The sequence below is a fragment of the Macrotis lagotis genome, chromosome 1 (genome assembly GCF_037893015.1).
Source record: "Macrotis lagotis isolate mMagLag1 chromosome 1, bilby.v1.9.chrom.fasta, whole genome shotgun sequence".
NCBI lineage: Eukaryota > Metazoa > Chordata > Mammalia > Peramelemorphia > Peramelidae > Macrotis > Macrotis lagotis.
Genome location: NC_133658.1, coordinates 136,404,280 through 136,417,796, shown reverse-complemented (window position 1 = coordinate 136,417,796; position 13,517 = coordinate 136,404,280). Strand labels below are relative to the sequence as shown.

At 35.7% G+C, this 13,517-nt stretch overlaps 1 protein-coding gene across 12 annotated transcripts in view; it reads right to left on the bottom strand.

The window, feature by feature from the left end:
* UNC5D (unc-5 netrin receptor D) overlaps positions 1-13,517 on the bottom strand; it is a 789,424-nt gene that overhangs the window by 331,899 nt on the left and 444,008 nt on the right. For 11 of the 12 annotated variants that reach the window (XM_074208625.1, XM_074208642.1, XM_074208633.1 and 8 more), the window contains exon 3: positions 11,355-11,498. In XM_074208625.1, the coding sequence (XP_074064726.1) occupies positions 11,355-11,498 (144 nt within the window). Of the gene's footprint in view, positions 1-3,958; positions 4,092-11,354; positions 11,499-13,517 lie in introns of those variants that run through there. The other variant, XM_074208696.1, reaches the window with a different exon arrangement.

Here is a 13,517-nt window from a genome sequence, read left to right as displayed (position 1 = left end):
TGACCTAAAAACGACCTAAGGTTTTTTTACTACTAGTTGCCTCATTAGGATTCAGGGCCACTCTTGAAAAGGAAAAGGGAAGCAAAAAAAAGGAAGAGCTTAAAAAGGAAAAGTCAACATAGCAGCAGCAAGAAGAAATAAAATGCATTTTTTTAAAACAACATGGTTAGCTTTCTATTTTTCACCAGTCCCTGGATCTCCTTCTAAGTCAGTAAGGCCAATAGAACAATGTACTAAGTCAAGACTTTGTGAGTATGTAAATTGCCAAAGAGACCTCTGAGAATTCTAACTTTCTTTGTCCTTGATACCTACACTATAAAAGGACCAAAAGACTGTAAAAGACAAATTTAAATCATGATTCTGACAAATAGGTGTGTGTTTATGTATGTGTGTGTATGTGTGTATGCATATATATATATATATATAATCTACTTATTTAAATATATGGTATATATGTGCATATATGTACATACATATATATTATACAATGCCCATGTATATTCAAACATAAATATTTATATATATTTACGTGTGTGTGTGTGTGTGTGTGTGTGTGTGTGCACCTGAGTATAGTCCTTTGAATTGAGCTTTTATTTGAACAGTTCCAATGATGAATGAATATCTTAGAAAAATAAAACCATTCTGGAAACTTTAGCTATTAGAAATTTCACTTTTTTAGAAAGTGAGTTGAAATTTACCTTTTTTTAGAAAGTAGAGTTGGGTTGAAATTTCACTTTTTTTAAGAAAGTGATGTTGGTTTGAAATTTCTCTATGCAATTGCCACTAGAATATAAGTTTCTTGAGGAGAGGGACTATTTTGTGTCTGTGATTCTGTGTCAGGACCATATGTTTGGAGATGGAAGCACTTTCCTCTAATCCACCCATCACTGATGTTATGAAAATAGGATATCTAGAACTTTTTGCATTCTGAGAAGAAGGAGAAGATGGGTCAAGATAAAGAAAATTCACAATTCAGTGTCCATCTTGATTACACAAGGACTTTCCAGAGCTTAGAGGGCTATTGTTCACAGTCACCATGATACCCACTGCTGGAGTATTAGGTAAGGTAGTTACCATGAAGAGATAATTATAGAAAGATAACTGGTGAGAACTCAGTCCATTTCCTTTTGTCAAGGATGCTATCTGGGTAACTGAGCAACTCTTTGAAGGACACTTTCCCCTTCTTCCCATGAGAGAGTAAAGAGAAAAGTCATTCCTGCTTCCACAGTCAGAAGTATTTGGAATTGATAACAGTCACTTCCCATGAATTATGTCTGTCTGGTTGTCCTTTAATGACCTGTCCTTTTTTAATATATTGTTTATTCAGGGGCAACTAGGTGGTGAAGTGAATAGAGCACCGACACTGGAGTCAGTAGGACTTGAGTTCAAATTCGGACTCAGAAACTTAATTACCTAGTTGTATGGCAAGTCATTTGGGCAAGTCACTTAACTCCATTGCCTTCCAAAAACAAAAACAAAAGATATTGTTTATTCAGATACACACATATAAACATGCTAATAAATAAATAAATAAACATACATGTGTGTATATATATCTATGTATATATGGGTTTTTTTGTGTGTATTTATGTCTATTAACCAGTTTCATGCTTGATATTAGTCATGGTAATAGTGCTTTAGTAAATGAACTTTGGGAAAAGAGGGACCACCTTCATTATCTAGTACAAAGATTGAGAAAGCTGTAATATACTAATTATCAATCAAGAAATATATATTAAGTGTCTGCTTTGTCCCATATTCTGTTCCAAAAACTGGGGGGATACAAAAAGAAAAAAGAAAAAGACAGTCCCTACCCTTAAGGAGCTCACAATCTAATGGGAGAGACAATAAACACATGCTCATAAACATATATTCATGCATATACATATATACGTAAACAAGATAAGGAGAAACAATTACTCGATCAATCAATATTTATTAACTACCTCTCATGTGCTAATTACTGTGCTAAGGGTTGAGGATACAAAATTAGGCAAAGAACACTTCCTGTCCTCAAGAAGTTTATAATTTAATAAAAGAGACAACAAATAGAAATATATAAACAAGCTATATACATGATTAATAGGAAATAAATACTAGATGGAAAGCATTAGAATTAAAGGTTTACTGAAGAAGATAGAGGGTGGAATTCCAAATCTGGTGTGGTTAATCTGCTAAAATATTCTTTAGTTGGCTAAAGATGGTATTTATAAGTATTATACAGAGAGGAATTTCCAGCTAAAATGTTTCTAAGAAAGACCCTCCACCTTTTGTGAATCTTTCAGAGTCAAAGATGATGAAAATAATGTCTTTCAAAAAATCCTTTATTTTTCATCACCTGAGTTTCTCTCCTATACCTAATTTTTCATTGTTGCAAAAGGTTACTGGTGAATAAAGACATCCATGGAGTGAGAAATTCCTCTGGGTTCTCTTATTTTGCACCTACTTCCATGTCAAGTACTCCTATTAGGGCCAATCTTCCTTGTAGACTTTTATTAATTATTTTCTCCCAGATAGAAATATTATTTTTCCCTATTTGTGGGCCACCCTCCAATTCTTTTTGCATTAATTTGCATTTCCAGCTGTTAGTATAGGGTCTGTCACTACGTAGAATACTGGGCCTGGAGTCAGGAAGACATCTTCCTGATTTCAAACCAGGTCTCAGACACTTGCTAGCTATGCAACTCTGGGCAAATCTCTCAAACCTGCATGCTGTACAAAAGGTCAGACAGAATTGAAAAATGACTAAACAACAGCTAAGTATTGATTGGAATCATTCCTTCTAGAAATGAAAAACAATACCTTCTCTTAAAGAATATATATGTACTTTTTTTGAGGAATGCTATTAGCCACTGAAGATGCAGGAATAGGAACAGATTACCAGACTTCCAGGTGACTCTAGAGGTGAGCTTTTAAGAAAGCTAAGGGATTAAATAAAGCAGAGATGAGGAGGTACAGTTCTGTCTTCTAAATGGCAGGCCTCCATATACTTTAGGCACCTATCCTGTCTCAACTTGGCTTTTTCTTCTCCAGACTGAAGATGTTAGTTTCTTCAAATGACCCTCATGTGCATAATTTTGATCCTTACTAATCTTAGTAATCTTGGGCCAGTTTTGCAAATTTCTTTCCTTACTATGACTGATATAGACTTCATACTTTTATTATAATGGAATATGACATCACAAAGTATGTATTCATACATTATGATGAGCAAAGTGCTCTAACAAATTATGCCCTCACTCCCTCTTCACGACAGCATCGACTAAATAGTAGAGAGCTGGATATTGGTTTGATCCTTGGTCATAGAATTTCAGTCTGAATGAATCTCAGAAATTAATCCAATCCTTATTTGTCCATGAATCCTCTCTACACAATTTCTCAGTAGTTGTTATCCTCTCTGTATTTCTTGAAGAACTCTAGTGATAAGGAACTCACTACATCCCAAAGGAGTCTACTGGGGCTACTCTGACATTCCTCATTGTTTCAACCATTTCTCATCTGACCTGGTCTCTGTCTTTCATTTCAATTAAATTCAACTCAGGTCAAGCCATTTCAATTCAACTCAAGAGTATTTTTTGAACATTGACAGACTAGAACAATGGTCTCCCTTGGATTTTGTAACCTTCTCCTATAGAAAAAAAGGAATGTATATATTTAGAAATACAAAGATCAGTCTGTATGGTTAGTTTCTAAGTGAACAAAAGTTGTATAGAAGTATATAGGGAGAATACTAATATGGGTTTTGTGATATGTTAGTATTAGGAACAATTTGTTTCATGCTCTTCTTTCCCTTTTTCTAACTAAACCCCAGCTTTTAAGGAGCAGCTGGACGGGGCAGGGAGGACAATGATATCCATGCCTTAGGCATCATATTTATTGGGACTTGTCCTTTTGATCTATGGCTTGACTGTGAAGCCAGATGCTAAGTCAACCACATGATTCCACTGTGAAGCATTACCTGCAAAATGTCCTTTCCAGAAGATGCACCCTGCATGTGGAAGAACATTGTGCAGATGGAGATCCATAAAGACAGCTCAATGGTGAAATTTTCTTTGTACTCTTCAATTAGTTATCTTCTTTAATCTTTTAAGGGAGCTATAAATCTGTTTTATTGGAAAGAGACAGAAAAATGTATCCTCTAGTGTAATACTGTATTCTAACTTGAATACTTTAATGGATTAGAATCCAAGACTTCTTATGCAAAGAGCCCCAGAACAATTTGTGCCCACTCAAGCCTAACTCCATGTGATGGAAGGTAGAAGCCACTATATTAGCATAGGATTTCTCACTTTGAAGGACTCCATCTGACAGCCATACACCCAGATCTCACCATCAAGTCTGCTTCTTAGTGGTCATTGGCTGAGGTTCCTCTGCTGATGGAGGGACATTACAGCTCATATCAGCTCTTTGATAAACAGGGAATCAATACTTACAATTCTTCAGAGAAGATGGAGGACCTGGTTTCTAAGGACCACTAAGTCTTATCATTTGTTCTGCTGAAATACTCTCTAGCATACTAGAATTGATATCTGCTGTACCATTCAACCCTAAAGACTTATTGGCTCTGCCTTCTAACCTTCTCTAAGACTCTAAACACCATAGGAATTTCCCATATAACTTGCTACTGAACTTTTCTTTTTGAATTATTGCCCCCAAATAAAATGTGAACCTTTTAAGAATAAAAGCTGTCTCACTTTCATAATTGTATCCCTAGAGTTTAGCATAGTAATTATCACACAATAAGTATTTTTAAAAAATTATTTTCAATTCCATTTCATGCTACTCCATTTTAATGATATGAGTTAAAGGTTAAAGAGTAAAGTTAAAGAGGTTTTTCAAATTCTACAATTGCAGATCACAGTACCCCAATGCTCTTTTGATCTGCAAAACTTGTTAATTCCTCCCCCTGCCCCCTGACACTCTCTCATTCCCCCTTATATTTTAAAACACAAATCTTCCATAGACTATCTTATACAAAAGAGATTTTAGTCTGGTTCTATTATTATCAATCCATCATTCAATAAGGTTTAAAAAAAGTTTCAGTCTTCAAAGAGCTCGCATTCTCCTGAGAAAGGATACATTTAAATAACTAGGTGCATAAAAATGGGCAGTTAGCTAACACAGAATAAGAATGTTGGTCCTGAAGTCAGGAAGACTCGTCTCCTGAGTTCAAATCTGGCCTCAGACACTGTGTCAGACTGGACTGAAATGACTCAATATATAACATAAAAGGAATAAATGAAGATAAGGCACTGAAGGTAGGCTACAGGAAAAGAAAAGTCTCTTACAGAATATGGGATCTGAAATGAGTTATAAGAAAACTGAGAGTCATCAAAGTAGAGCATGCCAGGTATGGGGACAGCCAGGAGAAACAGTAGAGAGGAAATGAAGATGCAAAGCAAATGGGTTAATTTTCCTGGATTGTTGAGCATTTGGCATATAAGAATTCTGAAAATTCAGGAATAGGACAGATTAAGAAAGGCTTTAAATGCTAGTAGAATATATAATAATAATAATAATAATAATAATGTTTTTTTTTTCATTCTTGAAGAAGACCTTGACATCTGGGAGCTGATGCCATGACAAGCACATGAATTGGATTTGAGTGAAAGGGTGCTGGATTAAGTCACCAGTCTCACTTTCTCCTCCTGAGTCATCTGGGTCCAATGGCCAGATATGAATCAATACAACTGGAGATGGCCCTAAATGCATGGCAATCAGGGTTAAGTGACTTGCTCAGGGTCACACAACTAGTTAGTGTCAGTTGTCTGAGACTAGATTTGAACTCCTATCCTTCTGATTCCAAGGCTAGTGCTCTATCATCTGTGCCATCTAACCCTATTGGATTCTATATCTGATTCAAGACATAATAGGAAAATAATAGAGTTTATGAATTTATAGGGGGAGGCTATAGCTGTGCTTCAGGAAAATCATTTAGGCAGTTGAGTGAAGGATGGATTATAAAAGGATGAGACAAGGCAAATATGTTCATGAGAAGGCAGTTCCACCAATCCAAAAACCAATTATAAGACTTTTCTATAGTTCAATAGAAAAGTGATGAGACCCTGAATTAGGTCAGTTGCTATATGGCTGGGGGAAAGGGAACCAAATATGAGAGATATTTTAAGATTATTTGAGTAATACTAATGCTCACAGAATGATTGGCTCACTTCCTTTCTACGCCTATAAGTCTTTGATAATGTCTATTAAGCCATATCCAGTATATCAAGTCATCTTTGTTTACCTATGGCAGCCTACATGCACCCACCACAGATCTTTACATTTAAGTTGGGTTTATTTATAATTTTACTTTGTCCAAGATTGTGGTCTTCCATGTTTCAGAGCCATAGAATCCTATTCTCACTGAGAGAATATTGATGTTAGTTTTTCCCCCAACAGTTGACAATCTGTGATCGTTGAAAGCACCATTCTGTTTCCTAAATACAATTGTGCTAAGTTTCTTCTCCCTACTTGTTTCCAGCATCACATGCCATCAGGTATTTTTGTTGCTGGCTGATGAAGGTTGGGAAGGAATTTCACAAACCAAAATGAGACTTGAACGTTATCTTTTCCCGTTTCCTCTGGTTTTTAGCATAATTTCACGGGTTATTTTAGGGCTGTCTGAAGCATGCAGCATATTTGAGTTCCATAAAGTGAGACTCTTTCATGCTTCTACTCAGGATTTATCACATTTCAGTGACTTTTTAAATAACTGTTTTCCCTTCATGTATTATGTTATAGGTAGGGAATGTGGGGACATATGACCCTCTTCCTCAGTTTCCTCATAATGAGAGAGAGTAGAAAAAGATGAGTTCACAGAAAGTAGAGCCACCTAAGGGTTAATAGAACAGGCTCAATATTTTTCAGGCAATTGAAGAAGCATGCAAGGGAGAATGTGAGGAGGGAAAGCTTGGGCAAAGTGGCCAAATGTTCGCACACAGAAATAAACAACCACGAATAATTGAATATTTCAACTCTTGACAACCGTCCAGCAGCAGAAGTAACAGATGCAGCAGCGTGCTTGTCTAACTTTGGCTTGATTGAACCAAACAGACTTGTGAGGTCCTGTGGGAGTAATTCCCCTGAGAGTGCTTTGTGCCAACTTTGTGAAGGGTTAGATATTCAACTTATTTATTTTTACCTTAAAACAGATACATAACCACTCATTTTTTTGGGGGGGGGGCATTGTCTCTAGTATTGTATTTCCCAGCTCCTGCCATTAACTGGAGAGTCAACATTTTCATGATGCAATGTGTAGTTATGATGCTGTAATAAAAATTCAAGGTGACAGAATGCTTTACTCTTAGGGTAAAGCCTCTATTGGCTGCTGGTCACTCAGGTGGTGAATGGTGCATGACTGTATGATAGATGTTCTATCACTTCACCATAAGTGCAGCCAGAGATTATTTAAAGAAACAGTTACTATTTTCCTGAAGGAAAAACAAAATGAAGTAAGACCAATGGATAGAATTTGTAAAGAGTTAAATATAGTCTCAATTTAAAGAATTTTCCCACCAATTAGAGCCAATTAGAGTTAAGTACAGGTTCCTTGGGAGGTGATAATTTTTCTTTAACTGGAGTTGTTCAAACAAAAGTGGGATGACTTATTTTGGGATGCTATAGAGGGAATTCTTTAACACATAACTGAACCAAGATGATTTCAACCTTGAAATTCTGTGATTCTGTAACTTTCCAATGGACTATGTTTCTGACATTCTAATGGTGCTTTAAGTGAGATGATGATGAAGATGATAGTAAATATTTCCATAGTCCTTTTAGATTCACAAAGATCTTTACAAATATTCTCATTTCATTCTCATAACAATCCTTGGACATCTATCTCCATTTCACAAATGGTTAAACTGAGGCAAAGAGAGGGTAAGTGATTTGCTCAGAGTCCCACAGTCAGTAAATGTCTCACACTAGATTTGAATGGTGATTTTCCTGATTTCAGATCCAATATTTTATCCACTATGCCATCCAACTTCCTGAGTAAGAAAAGTAGAAGATAGCTTAGTTTGAAAGCAAATGGCTTAAATAGAGTTGAGAGATTAGGTTCCAGTTATGACTTTGTTCTAACTATGGGTTAACTTACTTGAGTAAGTCATTTAATTCTCTCTTTTTTTAGTTTTGCTATCATTAAAATACTGTGATCACTAAGGCACCAACTAAGCTTCTATTACTTCAAAGAAAACTTTGATAACAAAACAAGTCTGGCATTTTGGAAACTGAGCTTTTTTTTTTTATAATGTTATGACTGAGAACAAGCATTGATATTTTTCTAGAGCAATCTTTTAGGAAGTCTTATTGAAGTTTTAAGTAAAGTTCAAAATTCTGCTAAGACTTTTGGGATACCCTATATACAGACACACAGCACTGCAGGTAAAAATACCATATTCTTAAACAATCTATGTTTGAATCCAATCTTTGCCCAAAGCCTGTTAGCTGCATCAACCTGGGCAAACCACTTCTTTTTTCTTGGCCTCATTTGTAAAATTAATGGACTAAAGGATTTCTAAAGTCCCTCCCTCCGCTAAATCCTATTATCCTTGTCTTACAAAGTCATAATAAGCAACATTTTATTTAGTACTTATTGGTTTGAACAGATCCAAAAGACTCAGGTGAACCTTTTGATTACTAGATGGATAGAATAGATTTTCTAGGTCAGAATAAATGAACTTCATTACCAAATTGAGCCAGAAATGATTGAAAAATGGACTTTAATCATTATTTAATTCTTGGTGTAGATGAAAAAATTAAGACCAAGAAGGGTTATGAACCTTAATCATAAAACTAATAAAGAACTGAATTAGGGCCATTTTTTTCTAACTCCATCAGGTTAAAGTTAGGTAAATTGAGGTCCGAAGGGGTTAATATTGCTCTTATTGTTAGATAATAAAATTTTATTTTGATAAGCTGAGAACCTTCAAAAAAGACTATAGGGAGGAAGCATCACATGTATATCAAGTGGGCAGCACAATTCATTAGGTGGTTCTGACCATCATTCCCTATCTCCAACTCTTCACCTCTGCCACTATATCCTAGTATGATGTCTGGGGCCCCATTACCTCATATCAATCAATGAGGGTATATCTTAATAAAATGCAAATTTAAAAGGAAGATATAACTTCTTGAGAAATGTCTCTTCTAGGGGCATCTAGGTGGTGTAGTAGATAGAGATCCAGCCCTGGAGTCAGGAGTACTTGAGTTCAAATCTGGCCTCAGACACTTAATAATTACCTAGCTGTGTGGCCTTGGGCAAGCCACTTAGCCCCATTACCTTGCAAAAAAAAAACTAAAAAAAAGAAATGTCTCTTCTAATGTCTCTTCAAACAGCAACTCAATTCTCCTTATAATTCCCTGTAATATTGACATATTCTAGGAACAGTCTCCATGAATTCTCAAATAAATCCCTCTTGCCCCATATTTTTATGGCACTTTCACAAGAAGTCATTTGAATAAGACTGTAATAACTGACACTGTCCTTGGTGTCTCGATTACTTACTAGAAAGTGTCTATGCATTTTATTGTGACTTCCCCCAGAGAGAAACCACTTATAGGTAGAAATGAGAGGTTTCTTTTGTTTCATTTTTAAAGAAGAGAAAACATTTCATGTCACCACAACCAAGAAAGCAGGGTACTTTTCCCCATCATATCTAAAAACATGAGCTGTTGTTAAAAAGCTTGGTGTAGATAATAATATCTCTATCCCTATCTGAGGTTGCCTGTGGTCATTTTATATAAACCATACTAGTCCAAGTTTCTAGACCTGTGTTTATGAAGACTACCCTTTATTGTAAATCTATTAGCTTGTCAGGAGAGAGAATAAGAAAACAATGCAAGATTTGCATAGAAGAGGAATTTAGCTCTGAGGGTTCTGATTACCTGGGTAGTCATCTCATGAGTGTCCCTAGGAAGAGTTTTAGGCAGTGGGCCATACCATAAACTGTATGTGATAATAGGTACAGGATAGACCTAAGAGTTGTACAGTGGTGATCTCATATCAGATCAGCAATGGTACTTCATGATAGTGTCTGAATTTTTCCTTATTCTCTTATGCAAGCTTGTGTCACAGGTCATAGGAGCCTAAAATAGAAATAACATGAAGAAATCAGGAGCTCCTGTGAAGGCATACTTTCAGTTTCTACCTATTTTCATTTCCCTATTTTCTCTGAGACAAAGCTAGTGCACATTTAAAATCAATTTCTATGTTTTAAAATTCAGAGAACAGATTTAGCAATGGGACAGAAAGAGTCCTTAGTGCCTTCTTATTTTTGTAGATTTTCATGAGTATTACAGGATAAAAATCAAAGCAAAATATTGCTTGTGCTTTCCCATAAACGACTTAACTGCTGCCTTTGGGTGTCATACACAGCAGCCCATTCTGACAGCTTTTCCTCTCGCATGAACAGTCCTTACCTGGCATTACTGTGACACCCATGTGTTCACAATCTAAACATAAACTCTTAGCCAAACAGACTTGCTGAATACACTCATGAGGAAATTATGAAACAGTTAAGCAGGGATTTAAGAGAAGTAAGTGAATCTAATAAGGATACAGACAAGTCAATCTTTGTCTCATTGTTAATAGTTTAGAACCCTGGGGAAAAAAGCATGTAGTATCACCAAAAAGCCTACTTTTCCTCTTGAAATCTGGTGAAATATTTCAAGACTTCAAGGATCTCTGTTGTTTCTGATGTAGGCCATTTTTTCTTGCAGATCACAACCCATCTATGAACTAGTAGTTGGTCCTTGAGAATTACCATGGCTGAAAAACTCACCATTCTATGGTCAACCTGGGGATAAACCTCTTTGAATCTAACCAGAATGATCCTAGACTGGAAGGAATATCATTTGTTGGCAGGTCTATGTTGGAAAACTTTTCACCTTTTTAGAATTTGCAAGCTTGTATCCTTTTAGCAGAATTCCAAGAGCCTGGGGCCACCTCTAATTCTCCATAAAGCACCAGAAGAGGATAGTTATCAAAAACATCATACAGATACAAAAATGATCAATAAATGCATCAAAGTAGGATTAGGAATGTCCTCTATAAACGCAGAAAAAAAAGCCATCTTTAACTGGCAGACAATTACTAGGAAGTTGTTTAAAAAACTTAAAAGTTAAATTAATTGACTTGGGTCATACAGCTAACTGAACCCAAGTCTTCTGGACCACATGCCTCATATATAGATAATCATAGTATCTCACATAGAATTTGAAATTTGAAAGGCAACGTAGCAACCATATTGTTCAATCATACATTAAAAGAATCCCCATAACATTGACTGAGCCAAAAACATTCCTTGGGGGTGGGGGATGGGGAGGACAAAAAAGCAAATGAAAAATTTACTTACAAGCTATGCGAACTGATGCCTTCCGGCTCTTAGAGGTACCCAGATGGCTCCATGCAACACACTGACACCAATAGTCTTCAGGTCCATGAAAATCTTCCACTTGCTGCCTGGTGACATTGATGAACACTTCTCGGACCTTCAGACCTGAAGGAGGAAGATAGAGAGAATCATCTGATATGGATATCTTACTCCAGCAGAAAGTGAAGGTGAGCCAACCCATTTCTTTTTTAATTAAACAATTCTGTTTTTAATCAAAGGAAAGCTTTAATTACTTGGACAATAATATATTACTGCTAATTAAATTCTAACAGCTGAGTAGGCCAGAACACACACACACACACACACACACACACACACACACACACACACACACAAACCCATATAAAGGATTATCAACCAATGGGGTTTTGGTGAGGTTTCAAAGGTATCTCAGAGACTTGACTTTGTTTGTGGGCACATTTACACATGTGTTCCGAAACTGCTCTGACAAACAATAATAGTTGAGTTTATTGTCATATATAGATCTAGAGCTAGGATTCAAGCAGCCACTGTAAGATTTGAGTCCAGAACTTCATAGTATCAAAACTTTAGATTAAGAAGGGATCTTAAAGTCCATCCAACCCTTTTAAATATTGGTATTCAGCGTCAGAGACAAGATTTGAATACAAATTCACTGACTCCAAACAGATCCAATGTTAGAGTGACCCAGAAGAAACATATGCCATGATCCTGCAGCAATAGATATCTGAGTCTGAAGTCAACGTAGTCTAATGGAAAAAGGCACAGAACTTGGAGATGAGATTTGAGATATGAGATATGAGAAAGTTCCAGCTCTGATTATTATTAGCTGCATGATCTTGGACAAGTTATTTCATCTCTCCCACCCTATTTCCTAATCTGTAATATGAGGATAATTCCAATACACTTATTTCATTTGGCTACTGTGGGGAAAAATGCTCTGTAATTTCAGGTAATTATGTAAATATGAATTATTATTAAGCATTTAAATGCCTAGCATATAATATATACATATAGTTATTTATGTATATAATATTTACACACATTATATATAATATTTGATTTAGCTATAAAAAGAATTTATTAAATAGTGCCAGACACTGTTTTATTCCAAAATATTTCTGTTATAAAAGAATAGAAAAGAATATCACACATAAAAGAGCTGGGGATCAATTCTGTGCTAAATTGTTTAGCACTGCTTTGAAAAAGGATTCCTGAGATGCCAGATAAACACAATACATTAATATAAGCTGGATTTATGTAGGAAGGCTTTCTGAGATCTGGGACTTAATTCATTTTTGAATAGTGGAGAAGATCTGAATAGTTTATACATAAACATATACGTGTATGTTTATCTATAAGCACATAATACATAAATGTATACATGTAGTCCATAAAATGGGCATGCTTGTGAATATATAGTTGTAGTATACACATATATATATGCACAGGTAAGTATGTATCTATCCATATATGAAGGGAAATTGAAAATGAGGATAAAAGAATCTGGTTAAAGTCTGATAATTAAGCTACATAGGAAATTAACAAACATATAAGACCATCTCTACCCTTAATAGCAAGTGGACAAATGGATAATCAGTTTCTAAAAGAAGCTATGCAAGTTGTTAACAATTATGAGTCCCCCAACACAATACCATTTTCCAATTCTGAGTGTTTTCATTGAATATTCTCCATCCCTGGATGATAGTGTCTCCTCATCTCTCCCTCTAAACTTCCCCAATTTTCTTCAATTCTTGCCTAAAGTTCTACCTGCTGACTTTTTCAGTTCTTGTTCTTAGTGCCCTGTCTCTGACAAGACCCCCAATTTATCCTTATGTTGACTTCTGGTCTCTACTTACATTTGCTTTCAGTTCTGATGACATTTCAGGGAAGACACTGATAAACTTGAGAACATATAGAGACAACATAGATCGATTAAAAAAAATCTTTAAGATCTTGTCATGTGAGAATGGGATAAAGGGAACATGAATGTTCACCTGAAGAAGAAAAGCATTTTCAGATGGTATGTAGGAGGGTAAAGATTAGAATTGTTCTTAATCACCACAAAAAGAAGACTTAGCAGCAATGGATAGACAATTCAAAGAAATAAACTTAGATTTGAAGTAATGAATCGCTGGCTAATCA